Source organism: Chenopodium quinoa, unplaced genomic scaffold (assembly GCF_001683475.1).
Source record: "Chenopodium quinoa cultivar QQ74 unplaced genomic scaffold, ASM168347v1, whole genome shotgun sequence".
Lineage (NCBI taxonomy): Eukaryota > Viridiplantae > Streptophyta > Magnoliopsida > Caryophyllales > Amaranthaceae > Chenopodium > Chenopodium quinoa.
In genome coordinates this window covers 1359728-1375032 of record NW_018745281.1, presented here as the reverse complement: position 1 = coordinate 1375032, position 15305 = coordinate 1359728, and the positions used below count along the sequence as shown (strand labels likewise).

At 44.4% G+C, this 15305-nt stretch overlaps 1 protein-coding gene across 1 annotated transcript; it reads left to right on the top strand.

Annotated features, from left to right (window-relative positions):
- Positions 1–316: 316 nt before the first annotated feature.
- LOC110711506 (putative disease resistance protein RGA1) lies at positions 317–1419 on the top strand. The gene is made up of 2 exons (XM_021889911.1): positions 317–401; positions 521–1419. The coding sequence occupies exon 2, from the start codon at positions 578–580 to the stop codon at positions 1049–1051; it is 474 nt and encodes a 157-aa protein (XP_021745603.1). The 5' UTR covers positions 317–401; positions 521–577; the 3' UTR covers positions 1052–1419.
- The last annotated feature ends 13886 nt before the right edge of the window (positions 1420–15305 follow it).

The following is a 15305-nucleotide window of genomic DNA, read 5'->3' as shown; positions in this document are numbered from 1 at the left end:
ACTGTCATTCATACTTTGAAATAAACTTTTACCAATATTAACTGGACAATTATATTCTCTAAAATGTTTATTTACTTATTTGTTATCCTTAATGTTAGGGTGTGTTCTAACAATTATACTGCTAAAATATTTGTTTACATAATTTTCCCCAACAATTATAGTTGTAACATACCAAACTGAAAGAGCTCTTGTGACATGACTAAGTATGGCGTGCACATTAGCCACTAATAGCCACCCTAATATCATAAAATGTATAGATAAGAAAGTGCTTACATTTTTTGCATATGCTTGCCTTTGACATATCTGCAATGTTAACCAGGAGCCTAATGCTTCAACAGCCTCGCACTTGCATCAGAGTGATCCATATTTTGTTGTGAAATCACAAATGAATAGAACAACAGGTACTATGTTTTTCCAAATGGTGATATCTTTTCTGTTCACTTCATTATGGTAATAAGCTAAATTATGTTATAAACTTGGACAAATAATGACTATCTATTGCGTCGATTTATGTTCCTAGGACTGCTGATTAATCATAATCATTGGCGCACTCTAGCATTGGTTTTTTAAAGCAATAATGAGGATGAAAACTATTGTTAGCCCTGGACGAGAGCTGACAAAGCTTCACTGCTGCCTCTTCCCCGATGACTATGAATTCGAGAGAGAGACATTAGTCCAGTTATGGATGGCTGTGGGGTTTTTAGGAGATATACACATGGAAGATGCTGGAAACTTAAGATTTGATGCTCTGTTAGAGGGACAGTACATCTTACTAGCAAGGATTGATATTTTGACCGGAAAAAATAAGTACAAAGTTAATTATGATAAGGTTACAAATCTTCTAAATGGGATCCAAACACTCCAGAATAAGGATCTTCGTGCCATGTTAGAAGGTGAAGATGCATCCGTGGTTGGATCTAAGTTTTGGCATGTCTCAGTAGTGTCTAATCACATTGATCAAGCAACATTTGAGACACTAAAGACTTTCAACGAATTAAGGACACTTTTATTTGTTCGTGGCGGAGAATCAAGCATGGTTTGGAGTGAATGAATTGTTGATGAGTCCATTTATGAGTAATATGAGCTTCATGCCAAGTCCTTCAGTTCTGTTTTTGTCTAATGCTCCTATTGTTTCTCCTTTTCCTTCTTCCTTTATTGAGCTCTTCAACAACCTTGACTTTTAAATTTTAGTGTAACTTTTAATTTTTTTTGGTAGGTTTATTATTTTATTGGGTGATATTTGAATGGTGTACATTAGTTGTAGACTTGGAAAATTAGAATTCTCTCACTGTGTGCATTTGATCGACATTAGAGATCTACCTGTAAATATATTGCGCATATTTGATTGCCCAAGGCTTAAAACACTTCATATCCGTTACCTTGAGGAATGCATAATTGTGCTGGTCTAGTTCTAGACTATGGAAAGGAACATATAGCACAAACGCAATGTATGGCACAATTGCTTAAGAGAAACAGAGAATCATTACTGTCAGTGGCGGATCCAGAATTTCCGAGATAGTGTGTCACCATCAATTATTGATCATTTGTGAAAGTACAATTTATTTTTCCATGTCTTATTCATAATTAATTTCAATCCAAAAATTATACATACATATATATATATATATATATATATATATATATATATATATATATATATATATATATATATATATATTTCACCAAATTGATTTCAATCCAAAAATAGGACACAAAAATTCATACCACAACTGTTTCGGGGTTTTCTGATGTCCTGCGGGAGAGTTACAATTCCGAGACTGGAACCGGACGCCTGTACCTGCAAAATAACGGAGACTCCTGAGAGCTCCGCCTCCAACGGTCAAGTTAGTACCTGATTAAGGAGTAATCAATACAGAAATTAAAGTAATGAGATCTCTCTAGGTGAGAGTGCTTAGTGTTGGTAATCTGCGTCGTTAGCGAGATTAGCCGGTTGTTGATGTTCCGTAATAACTCTGTTCTTCTCTGCTTGATTACTTTTTTTTTCACCCCTCAATTAATGAGGATTAATTGAGTATTTATAGCCTTGAGAAGCGTGCCACTCTCTAGGTTTAAGGTAAACCTAGGGCTGATCGGGCCTCTAGACTGAATTGGGCCTTGATGGCCGGTTCTCCCATTTGGCATGGGTGGACACGTGGCGTGTCTAAATTGGTCCGTAGAGGACGTATCTGTGATTGACACGTGGCAGGCTCCTGTTGGCCTTCGTGAAGGACACGTGGCGGAACCTGGTTGGTCCACTCGTCAGACGGTGATTGGTGGATAAAAATCCCCTAATCATTTGCCCCTCACAGGTGGCACGTGACTGGTCACGTGTCGCCTGTGACAGGTGTCGCACGGTGACAGGCGACGGCCTGTTACAGGTGTCTCCTTGCAAACGGCCGAGAGATTTTCCCGCCCACATTTTGAATTTGGAAGCGACCTTTCGCCTTCTCACCTTGCCTATATAAGGAAGTGCTGACTTCGGTCATTTTCACATTTGAGAACTTTGCGAGAACATTCGGACCCCTGAACTTGCTCTGACATTTCAGACCTTTTCTGCCTACCGCCTGTTCTGACAAGCCGACTGACCCGAACTTCCAGGACTTCATCAACCGTCACTCGTTCAGGTAACTCAGTTCTCTTACTCTTAATTTTCTTTTTATTTTTTGAAATGGCACCACGGAAGCACACGACACGACCTAAGTTAGTGATCAGCCGGTCACCGGGGACGGCTGAATCTAGGACTAGGAGTGCCGCCTGCCCTTTTCTGGACCCATCTTTGCTCTTTATACAAAGTCCGACTGTATCTGTGTCTATGCAGAACGTGATGGCCAGAACGAAACAGACTGCTATGATATCAAACTCAGACGGCTCCTCCCAAAGGGTGCTCCTTAGTGAAACATCTGACCAGGCGCCAGATGTAGAATTGAAACGAGGCGACTGTCAAGCCGACAGTTCTGAGAGAGGGGCCAAGGTGGTCCCTTCCCATCTTACCGTTGACATGTCTAATTTCCCTCCTGCTCCTTCTAAGGGAGAGGAGGCGGGCCCCTCTAGGAGAGGGGAGGAGTCGTCCTCTGCGGACTCGTCAGAGGACGAGTCCGAGTCCAGCTCTTCTGGCCACAGTTCTCCTGGCTCAGAAGAAAAACATAGCCGCCTACAAGAGGCGAGGCGTTCTCATGCAGTTGAGAAGGGAGACAATTGGGCGGAGCCGTCCGCCTCTTACAGAGAGGAAAACGCCCCCTACTACTGCATGGTACCCCGGGGCCGGATCGCAACCATGCAAGACAACGTGGCGAGCTTTATTGCTAACCACAAAATGGGCCCGGAATTTTTACTGTTCGTGCCGGATCCAGAAGACACTGTCGTCTGGCCGGCTGGTACCAGCTATGGTGACGGCTGCTTTGGCTGCTATGTGGCGGCCATCAAAGCTGGACTGCGCTTCCCATTACATCCGGCTGTTCAGCGGATTTTAGATGGGTATGATCTGGGGTTATGGCAGTTAGCCCCCAACTCTTGGGTAAACGTACTCGGCTATGTGGCCGGGTGCGAAATGAACGGGGTGGAGCCAAGCTTTGAGGCTTTCGCCCACATGAACTATCTCAGCCGGACCCCTAAGTCGGGAGGTACCGGCTGGTATCAATTAACAAGCCATAGGGGTTACCTCATGACGAGAGGTAAGGCGAACAAATGGAAGGATTGGCGGAACACCTTCCTTATTATCGAGGGTTCAGACACGGAGCTGAACAAACGCTTTAACAAGTGGAATAGGGATCCGCCTCTTCTCGCAGGCGGCCGCAGCATGCCGCCTGTTCCCCCAAAGGCTAAAAAAGAGATCCTAGACAAAGGACTCTTCAAAGTAGAGACTAGGGTGAACTCTACTTCAGGGGTACGAGAGCAAGTACCCCTAAACTGCGTCCCGAGCTTCAAGTGGCTCTATGACGAGTACTTTTTGGCCGCCTGTGGCCTCAGCAGTCGGTGCTCTAGAGGTAGCCGGCCTGACAAATACTCTGTTTTTTCACGCCTTGTTTACTTGGGATTTTTACTAACTTTGCTGTTTATTTCTTGCAGCTGACGCCATGAGTAAAATAACAGCATCCAAGACTGCAGCGGCCATATTGCGGGCCTCGCTCATGAAACAGTCGTATGCCGACTCCCCTAACAAGGAGGCACCCTTGGTTAGCTTCGAAAACTCTTCCTCTTTTAGTTGTCTTATGCATATACTAACTCTTTTTGTTTTCAGTCTGGTACTCCAAGGGCTTCTTCCTCGCAACAGCCGGACCCCAAGGCCCGGAGGACGACTGTTGCAAGCTCTCCTGGGTCTTCCAGGAAAACAGTGGCGGCTGAGAAGCAGCCGGCCACTTCTTCAAAAACCCAGGCGGGGCCGCCTAGATGTATGGACACTCACTTGTAAAAACTTACCCTTGCTTCCTTCTTGATTAGGTCTAACTTGTTTTATCCTTTCGCTTAATGCAGCCGGCCCCCAGGGACTTGACTTGGTTGAGGTAGCCAAGTCTATGGTTAAAGTAGTTCCTCCATCTGACAGGGAGGCGGTCAGGGGTGCCGGCACCCTTGACCTTGATGGGATTTCAGGGGTCCTAGCTGAGGTATACTTAGCATATTTTTGAGCTTTTGAGTTCCAGGACGCCTGTTAACTTTTTTGATTGGAAACTGACGCCTGTTTTTCTTTGTACTTAGGCCCTGCTCCGAGTCAACAGCCTTCGCAAGCCGATTGATCGGAAAAACAAAGAGGTAAAGGCCGCAAAAGCTATGGCCGCCTCCAGCTGTGATAAGGCAATGTTTCAAATTGCCCAAAATGAAGTACTGACCATTGATCTTCTTTATTATCAGGCACAGGCTACCGCCGCTGTTCGGGCCCAGTTAGAGGCGGCCCAAAAGAAGGTTGACGAGCTGGAGGCGACCGTCACCAACCTTAAGGCCGAGCTGAAACCTCTTCGCCAAAAAATGCACTCTTACGAAGCCATGGAGAAATCTTTGGCCAACGTAAAAGAACGCCTGGTGAACCAAGAGAAGAGTCTTACCCAAGAGCTCTCGGATAAGGCCGAGCAAGAGAAACAAGAGCTCGTCCGGGAGATGGTGGAAGACTCCGCTCAAATCCAGCGCATGACCTGGGAACGACTGTTCCCCAGTGCCGACTTTGCCTCATGGGAAAGAACGTACCGCCAGTGTTCGGAAATATATAATCAACAGATCCTGGCGGCTGCTGAAGAAGAGGCGTTGGACGGTGCGTTGGAGGAGGAAGAGCCGGTTGTGGCGCTTGTGCCACTTGGGGGTAAGGCATCAAAAGAGGGTGCAGCTAAGGCCGAGTCCAGCAAGAAGAGTGCTGACCAGGCGGCAGCTGCTGATACTGAACTGCCCCCTTCTTAAGCTTTAAGTATTTTTTCTTTTCACGGCCTGCGTGCCGTTTGCTTTGTAATTACCCGGCCAGGGGGCCGGGGTTTTGAATATTCTGCTGGTCTTTAATGGCCGGCTCATTTTTAATCAAATTTTTGTTTTGGTTCAAATTTGTCTAAGTATTTTTAATTTGTTCACTAGACCGACTGTTGTGTATGGCCGAACGTTAAGACAGGTACAAATAGTAAGTATGCCGCCTATGCCCCTGGACGACTGGTTGTCTGTTTCCAGGATAGATGATCAGTCGGCCATTTATTCAATCGGTATTCGAACTCTTTATTCAATTTGTCTGACCAAGTAAATAGAATTACCTAGTCGCCAAGGAATTAAGTAGGAAAACAAGCGGCGGGTACCAGTTGTTTCCCTTTATTGCCAATGTTGGCTTTTAACTCGTAATTTGTTAACCTAGCAAGAGTATTGGTTGAGAGCCTTTGTTTATTAAAAACAAGTGGACGACTCATACCTTTTAGGCTCCATACTAAGTTTGAGTGACTATTAAGTTAACATAGGAGTTACTTAGTCTTCGTCACAATCTTGATTGAGTAGTAGAGGTACCAGGCGGCGTAGGCCGGCTAGACCCCTTGATTCGCCAATGTTTGTTGGCTATTAACTCAATAGGTACCCCCCGCATTTATCCCAAGTAATACAGGCGGTCATCTGACTCAGATGTCAACTGCTACCACTGGTTTGGTTAGTGATAGAGTTATCCTTGTCTCAAAAACGGCTACGTGGTTGCCCTTGGGGACAGTCGTATAGGTGCCGTGTAATTAGTTTATAGAACAATGTTCCACCCAAAAGGGAGCTGCTCTCTGCGACGAATTTCATCCGGAGGGATGCCGTCGGACGCCTGCTATGATGTTGGGACAGGTCGTATTAGTTTTGTAGATTTGATCAGTTGGCTTGGCGCCTGGTCTGATCATTCGGCCTGTGGCCTTGGTAAGTTCTTGGTGAACGTAGGTGCTAAGTAAAAGAGGAGTAGCCGCCTGTTAGGCACAGGGTCGGCCAGGCCCTAATCTTTTTAGCTAAGTATTGTGAGTAAATACTCAATGGAGAGTAGCCGACTGTAAAGGAACAGACGGCATGCCCCTCAGAAGATAGAGTGAACAACTCAATGGAGAGTAACCGACTGTAAAGGTACAGACGGCATGCCCCTCAGAAGATAGAGTGAAAAACTCAATGGAGGTTAGCCGACTGTAATGGTACAGACGGCATGCTCCTCGTAATACAAAAATTGAATAGTAAGTGCAAACTTTATTAAGTAGCTCTTTACTTTACATCTTTCAGAAGAAATACTTTTTAAGGTTATCTACATTCCAAGTTCGAGGCAACGGTTGTCCGTCTGGTGTTTCCAGACGGTAGGTACCGTCCCTGACTTCCTCATAGATTCGGTAGGGTCCTTCCCAGTTGGGAGTTAGTTTGCCAGACTCATTAGCCCTACCAACTGCTTCCATCTTTCTAAGTACAAAGTCCCCTACTTTGAGTGGACGCCTGTGTACTTTTTTGTTGTATGATCTAGTCATTCTCAGGCGATAGATCTCATGGCGCAAGACAGCATTGCCCCTCTTTTCAGGAAGTGAGTCTAATGCCAGGCGCATGGCTTCCCAGTTTGCCTCTTCGTCATATAGCATTACTCGAAGAGTCGGCTCGTAGTGTTCTATTGGAAGAACAGCTTCTGCACCATAAGTTAGGAGGAATGGAGTTTCTCCAGTCGCCCCTTTTTCAGTCGTCCTAATGGCCCAGAGAACATGTGGTAGTTCATCCGCCCATAGGCCGCCTGCTCGTTCAATTTTTTTCTTGAGACCGTCTGAGATGATTTTATTAAAGGCTTCTACCTGGCCGTTTGCTTGTGGACGGCCGACAGATGCAAAGTAATGTGCAATTCCTTGGTCTCCCAACCAGCTTTTGAGAACAGGCGTCTCAAATTGGGGACCATTATCAAAAACCATAGACATGGGAACCCCGAACCGAGTGATGACGTTTTTCCAAATGAATGAAATTACATCTTTTGTCTTGATTCCCTTTACAGCCTCCGCCTCTACCCATTTAGTGAAGTAGTCAACGGCAACAAGTATATACCTTCTGCCGCCTGTAGCAGGCGTATATGGACCCAGAATGTCCATGCCCCACTTAGCAAACGGTAGTGGGCTGTGAATGGTAGTGAGGTCAGTAGCCGGACGGTGAATTAATTTGCCAAACCTTTGGCACTTGTCACATTTTTTCACCATCTCCATTGCATCTGCTTCCAAAGTAGGCCAAAAGTAGCCCTGCCGCCTTGCCCTTTGAGCAAGCATCCTACCACCTATATGGGAAGCACAGAAACCAGAGTGAAGATCATCTAGTATCTCTCGTCCCTTTTCAGGAGTAACACACTTTAAGAAGGGTTGAAGGTACCCCCTCTTGTGAAGTTCTCCCTGTATCATTTCAAAACAGGAGGCTCGTTTTTTCAGTGCTGCCGCCTGTTGAGGATCATCCGGCAGTGTACCGTTTGTCAGATATGCCCTGATTGAATCCATCCAGGTTGAGCTTCTGTCTAGGATTCCAATAGGGTTTTCCTCGATGCTTCTCTTCTCCATTACTTCCCAAAAAACAGTTCGAGGAGTATCGGAGGAGGCGGATGATGCTAATTTCGAAAGTGCATCTGCCTGGTTGTTTTCTGATCTCGGCACTTGGATCAGATGGAAATCCTCAAGGGAGCCGACTGCTTGTCGGACCGCCTGTAAATACTTGATCATGGCCGGATGTGTTGCTTCGTATTCGCCATTGTACTGACTCACTATCAATTGTGAATCAGAACAGGCGTCTATTTTTCTTGCCCCTGCCGCCTTGCACATGCGGATCCCGGCTAGTAAAGCTTCATATTCTGCCTCATTGTTTGAAGCCTGAAAACTGAAGCGTAGAGCATACTCGAACCTGTCGCCCTCTGGAGATTGACATACGACGCCTGCTCCACAACCGTTTGAAGTAGAGCTTCCGTCCACATATACCTTCCAGACTTGGTCTGGAACTTGAGAGTCAGGAGGACGAGTCATCTCTACAATAAAGTCAGCAAAGGCTTGCCCCTTCACTGCTTTTCTAGGCTCGAAAGTAACTTCGAGACTCTGCATTTCTATGGCCCATTTGATCATTCGTCCGGCCGACTCCATGGTGGTAAGGGGCCGCTTGATTGGTTGGTCGGTATACACGACGACTGCATGTGCCAGAAAGTAGGGCTTCAATTTTTTAACAGCCATGAAGAGTGCAAGACCAAATTTCTCCACTAGGGGATACCTCAACTCGGCATTTTTCAGTACGTGACTGACAAAGTAGACCGGGAGTTGACAGCCGTCCCTTTCAGCAAGGAGCACAGCGCTTAACGCATGATCAGAGACGGCCAGGTACATGTAGAGATTTTCTTTGGGCAAAGGGCTGACCAGCCTCGGCAAGGAATGCAAGTGAACCTTTAATTTCTGGAAGGCGGCCTCAGCATCCGGCCCCCATTCAAACCTTGCCTTTTTCTTAATTGCCTGGAAAAAGTATAGGCATTTGTCGCCTGATCGGCTTAGGAATCTCCCCAAGGCCGCCAGACAACCTGTTAACTTCTGAACCTCTCGGACGGTACGAGGCGACTGCATGTCAATGACCGCCTGTACCTTCTCAGGGTTCGCCTCTATTCCTCTCTGGTTGATAAGGAATCCGAGAAATTTCCCAGACTCAACTCCAAATACACATTTCTTGGGATTGAGCATGACATGGTGCCGCCTGAGTGTGGCGAAAGTTTCTCGGAGGTCCGTCAGATGATCTTTCTGAAGTTTAGTCTTGACAATCATATCATCAATATATGCCTCGACGTTTCTCCCAATCTGATCAAAGAACACTGTGTTTATCATTCGTTGGAAGGTAGCCGGGGCATTCTTAAGACCAAACGGCATGACCGTGTAACAGTACAATCCCTGATCAGTGACGAAGGCCGTCTTCTCCTGATCTTTCTTCCATAAAGGAATTTGATGAAAACCAGAATAGGCGTCCATAAAACTCATCAAGGCATGTCCGGCTGTTGAGTCGACCAGGTTATCAATTTTAGGCAGAGGGTAACTGTCTTTAGGGCACGCCTTGTTCAAGTCTGTGTAGTCTACACACATTCGCCAGGTGCCATTCGGCTTTTTAACAAGCACCACATTTGCAACCCAATCTGGGAAGTAACATTGCCGAATGAACCCTGCATCAAGTAATTTTTTGACTTCGGCGGCTGCCGCCTGACCTCTTTCTTCACCATGGTTCCGCTTCTTTTGCCGTACCGGCTTCTTTTTCGGATCCACAGCGAGTTTGTGTACTGCCAGATCAGGACTAATGCCTGGCATTTCATGGACTTCAAATGCAAAGATGTCCTTGTACTCTTTCAACAGGTTGTGAAAGTCGTCACCAAGGTTTCTAAGAGCAGTCGTCCCAACTTTGACTGTTCGGTCAGGACGGGAGTCGTCTAATATCAGGTCCGCATGCTCACCAGCCGGTTGAGGGCGGAACTCATCCGGCCGCTCCTCTGCCAATGATTGTTATTTTCTTGCTTTTCTTGCGGACTCTGTTTGGGACGCCTTTCTTTTTTTGTCGCCTGTTTCTTGAACAGGCACACTCTCCTTGACATTGTCAAGGTCTGTTTTTTCTCCACTTGACCCAGTGGCCATAACAGTGGGCTTGACATCCGAGAGATAGCACTCTCGGGCCATCCTCTGATCTCCCCTTAGGGAGCCGACTGTTCCATTATCCCTTTCAAACTTAAGCAGCATAAGTGACGGGATTATAACAGCCTTGGAATTATTCAGGGTTGGTCGACCCAGAATCATGTTGTAGGCCGAGAGTTCCTCTACCACTAGGAACCGGACTACCATGTGTCGTCCTTCCCCTTTTTCGCCCAGGCGAATGGGTAGATCTACTCGTCCCAGTGGGTGGACGACTCCTCCTCCAAACCCTATTAAAGGGTGGGAGGCCGGATGTATGCAGTCCGTCTGATATTTCAGTTTTGACAGACATTTGTTGCTGATGAGATCTGAGGAGCTCCCGGTATCTATGAGGATTCGACCAACTCTCTGGTTGGCCACTTTACATTCAATAACAAGAGGGTCGTCATGCGGCCCCCTTATTCCTCCTAGATCCTCTTCAGTGATGACAATCTCAGGAAATGTATATTTGGACGGCCGTTCTTGGTGAACGGAATTTACATCTAACCGCCTTATATTATCTTTGTTGCCCCTAATAGTGAGGCCGCCTCCTGAGAAGCCGCCTGCAATGGTGTAGACGACTGCATCATCTGTATCGGAACTGTCGGCCTGTTGATTCTTTTTGGCCGACTGCTTTTTTGAGGAAGTGTTCCCCGTAGATTTCTTGACATAAGTGTCAAGATCACCTTGATCAGCCAAGCGGTCTAGGTACCGCATGAGACTGATGCAGTCATTGGTGTGATGACCAACGTCATCATGATAAGCACAGATTTTGTCTTGGTTCCGGTTGCTTGCAGAACCCTTCATGGGGAGCGGCTTCTCAATTGAGAGTCGTCCCTTTATTTCTTTTAGGATAAACTGGTTATCCTTGTTAAACACATACTTCGGGGAGTATGGTTTGAATTCTTTTTTCTTTTTCTGAGTCGGCTGTTTAGAGGAATCAGCCGCCCAGACCTCTTTTCTTTTCTCATCTTTGTTGGACGACTGTTTCTGTCGTCCCTCTCTTTTGTCGAACCTCTTCCCGTCCGACTGTTTCATCGTACACAGATCAGTCGCCTGTATATAGGCTTCTGCTTCAATCAAGGCCTCTTGAAGAGTCGCCACCCTTTTTCGAACTAAATCAAATTTGAAGGTAGACCCGTCTTTGAGACCTCTAAAAAAGTCAGTATAAGCTACCTCATCCGGTAACCCTTGAATCTGTATTCTCATCAGGTTGAACCGCCTGATGTAGGAACGAAGCCCCTCCTTCTCGCCCTGCTGAATTGTTCCCAAATCAAGGGTCGTTTTCTTCGCAGGGATGTTCATTGCGAAGTTGGAGGCAAATAAGTAAGCAAGCGTCCTGAAGCTGTTTACACAACCAGTCGGCAGGTTGCCGAACCATTGCTGTGCAATTCCCTTGAGAGTCGCTGGGAAACACTTGCACCAAGTGGGATCATCCAACCCTTGAAGGTACATCAGGTTGGTGAATGCCATCAGATGGTCTTCTGGGTTAGTAGTGCCGTCATAGGCGCCTACTAGAACATTTTTTACTTTGGCCGGCTGAGCGGCTTCAGTAATTTCCTTGGAGAAGGCCAACGGCTGTTCACCAAGTCTAAGCAGCCGTAGCTGCCAGTCCATAGGTTGGACGTTTTTTGCTGCAGGTCCACCAAATGGAGGTGGCTGCATAAAATACTGTTGTTGCGGCACAAATGGTAAGTTTGGTACCGCCTGGGCACTATGAAAGCCGGACTGACGGGAGGTGCCGCCTGACTGACTCTCATGGTACGACTGAGTATGCCTCATCGAGGCATTTCGCAAACTGTCCTGAAAATTTGAAGTAGAAGCCGACTCTGATAATCGGTCACTCTTCTTCTGCTCTAGCAGGAGCCGAGCATCTGTGAACGTTTGCTTTGACCCGTCCGCCTGAATATGACGAACCGGTTTCCTATTTCCCGTAGGATAACGGAGTTTTGTAAAATCAAGAGCAGGTGGCTCCCGCTTCTTGGATTTAGGATGGGGAGTCGCCTCTCGCCCTTGAACTGGCTTCCTCTTCAGTGAAGTGGAAGGTTTCTTGGCCGACTGCTCTTTGACTGAAGCAGGCGGTTTTTTGTTGATCAACTCTTGAATCTCTTCCTTGAAGTCCCTCATGAAGGTCATGAGTTCGTTCCTTGTGATGGGAGCAGACCCATCAGTCGGCTGTTGCCGAGCAAGCGGTGCGCCTGCTGGCTCGCTTCCTGTTTGAAGATGCTCCCGTTCCCTCCTTTCGGTATGGCGGGTACGTCGGGCCCTTAGGGTCCCGTCTGGAGCTGTATGAGTTTCAACTTCAAATTCACTTTCGGTATCATGGTCCGACTGAACTTGAGGGTCGTCTAGGGGACGCCTCTCTTCTGGAGTCGGTACAGACTTGGATGCCATCTCTGAAGTACTCTCCCCACAGACGGCGCCAAATGTTTCGGGGTTTTCTGATGTCCTGCGGGAGAGTTACAATTCCGAGACTGGAACCGGACGCCTGTACCTGCAAAATAACGGAGACTCCTGAGAGCTCCGCCTCCAACGGTCAAGTTAGTACCTGATTAAGGAGTAATCAATACAGAAATTAAAGTAATGAGATCTCTCTAGGTGAGAGTGCTTAGTGTTGGTAATCTGCGTCGTTAGCAAGATTAGCCGGTTGTTGATGTTCCGTAATAACTCTGTTCTTCTCTGCTTGATTACTTTTTTTTTTCACCCCTCAATTAATGAGGATTAATTGAGTATTTATAGCCTTGAGAAGCGTGCCACTCTCTAGGTTTAAGGTAAACCTAGGGCTGATCGGGCCTCTAGACTGAATTGGGCCTTGATGGCCGGTTCTCCCATTTGGCATGGGTGGACACGTGGCGTGTCTAAATTGGTCCGTAGAGGACGTATCTGTGATTGACACGTGGCAGGCTCCTGTTGGCCTTCGTGAAGGACACGTGGCGGAACCTGGTTGGTCCACTCGTCAGACGGTGATTGGTGGATAAAAATCCCCTAATCAACAACCAAATACAGTACTTAAGAATTCAATTTTACAAGTCGAAAATACTACAAATAACATGTTATAAACAAATGGTACAATTAAATTATTATATTGAATTAACTTTATGATTTTTTAGTTAATTGATAAGCTTTATGGGGAAATATTAAAATTGGTTATACAAATATAAGATATAAAAAGGGAAAAAAATTATTAAAAAATTGTACAAAAAAAAGTGAGATAACTTAAGAGACCAGTTATTAAATATAACTGGTCTCTTTAATGAAAAAAGAAACTAGCGCAAAAAAATTGCGAAATGCAATAGCAGCATCAAAGAGACCTCTTATATAAATAACAGGTCTCTTTAATATTTAAAAAAAACCAAAGTCTTTTGTAGCAATAGCATCATTAAAGAGATCGTCTATCTTAATAAGAGGTCTCTTTGATATTGTTTGTTGTTACCAATAGCAGAATCAAAGAGACCACCTATCTATAATAAGCGGTCTCTTTGATATTTTATTTTTAAAAAAAAATACTGTGTCACCGGACCCACTATGACTAAAGGTGGGTCCGCCCCTGATTACTGCTGCCCAATCTCAAAAGATTGGAACTTGTAGGTCTTCCAATGGTTCGATTGTCTGACTGGCTTCAATTCGCCCGGGTTCTAGAGTATTTCATGACTGCAAATTCTGAGGGTTCAGACAATAATGTCCATCCTTATGACTCCTGCTAGAGGTAAGCTTATACAGTGCACGATTTTTTGTTACTTGATTTCAGTTGACATGGTCATATATTTATGAATTCCCGACAACAAATTAAATTTCCCTGTTTATCCCAACCTGCGGAGTATATTCCTCAAATTCCTATTCCCATGCACCAAACATCTTGTAAAGGGAATGAGGTTGATGCTTATCACTTGTGTCTTACTTTCAGGTAATCAACAATTATGAGGAACTATCCCAAGATGCAATAATCTTTGGGCTCTTTGCCCCATCTGTCGGAGTCGGCTTCCAGACCCAACGTCTTAAAAGTTTATCTTGATGGACAAATCTACAAGTTTTCACCAAGTCAGGAAAGTCCATTTTAGTTTTTTCTCAATTCAATTGCTCATGCTGACATGGTTATTGAGAGAATTGCTCAATTCAATTATTATTATTATTATTATTATTATTATTATTATTATTTTGGTGAACTAATTATTATTGATAATAGACCACAAATGTTGATTAGGACACAAATTAAGGATTAATCATAATAAAATTTAAAAGCACCATTTTGTGAAAATGGAAGGGAGGAGATGAAAATTGTGTAGCGGTGGTGTGAGGGAGGAGATTCAGGAGAGAGAATAGTGGTGGAAGGAGTGGACAATGGTGGTGGAAGTCAATGTCGAAAAACGTGAAAATGTAAGTTGAAGTTTTAACTTTTACTTTTAAAAAAAAAAAAATCTGATAAAATTTCCTATTTTTATTTGCCAAAAATTGTTAATTTTTTTTCTTCAAATATTCCAAAAATTAGATATTCTACATTTAAAGCTAAAGAATTCAACATTTTAAATTAGTTACATAAAAAATTGTTATTTAAGATAATACTGTAGTTTACAAGAAATGTAAGGGACCAAATGTTTTAAGTTGTATGGTGAATTAAGTTTATCATCATAAGGTGGAAATGATGAGATTTTTGTGAACAAACCAATAACAATTTTGTTTTTTGGAACGACTGTCATTCATACTTTGAAGTAACTTTTACCAATATTATTTCTAAAATGTTTATTTACTTATTTGTTATCTTTAATGTTAGGGTGCGTTCTATTCATCTGATTTTTACTTATCTGAACTTATTAGCCCTTATTAGAACTTATTTTAGTTATAGATTAAACTTGAATAACCCTGATTAACCCTTATCACAACATATCTTAACTGAACTTATTAACTCTAAACTGAACTTATCTAATAAGTGAAAATAAGGTGAACAGAACATGATCTAAAATGTCTCTTTGTTTAGGCTTTTAAGCATATTGTACATACAATTATAATGCTAAAATATTTATTTACATAATTTTCCCCATTCAGCTACCAACAGTTATAGTTGTAACATACCAAACTAAAAGAGCTCTTGTGACATGACTAAGTATGGCATGCGCATTAGCCACTAATAGCCACCCTAATATCATAAAATGTGTAGATAAGAAAGTGCTTACATTTTTTGCATATGCTTGCCTTTGACATATCTGCTAT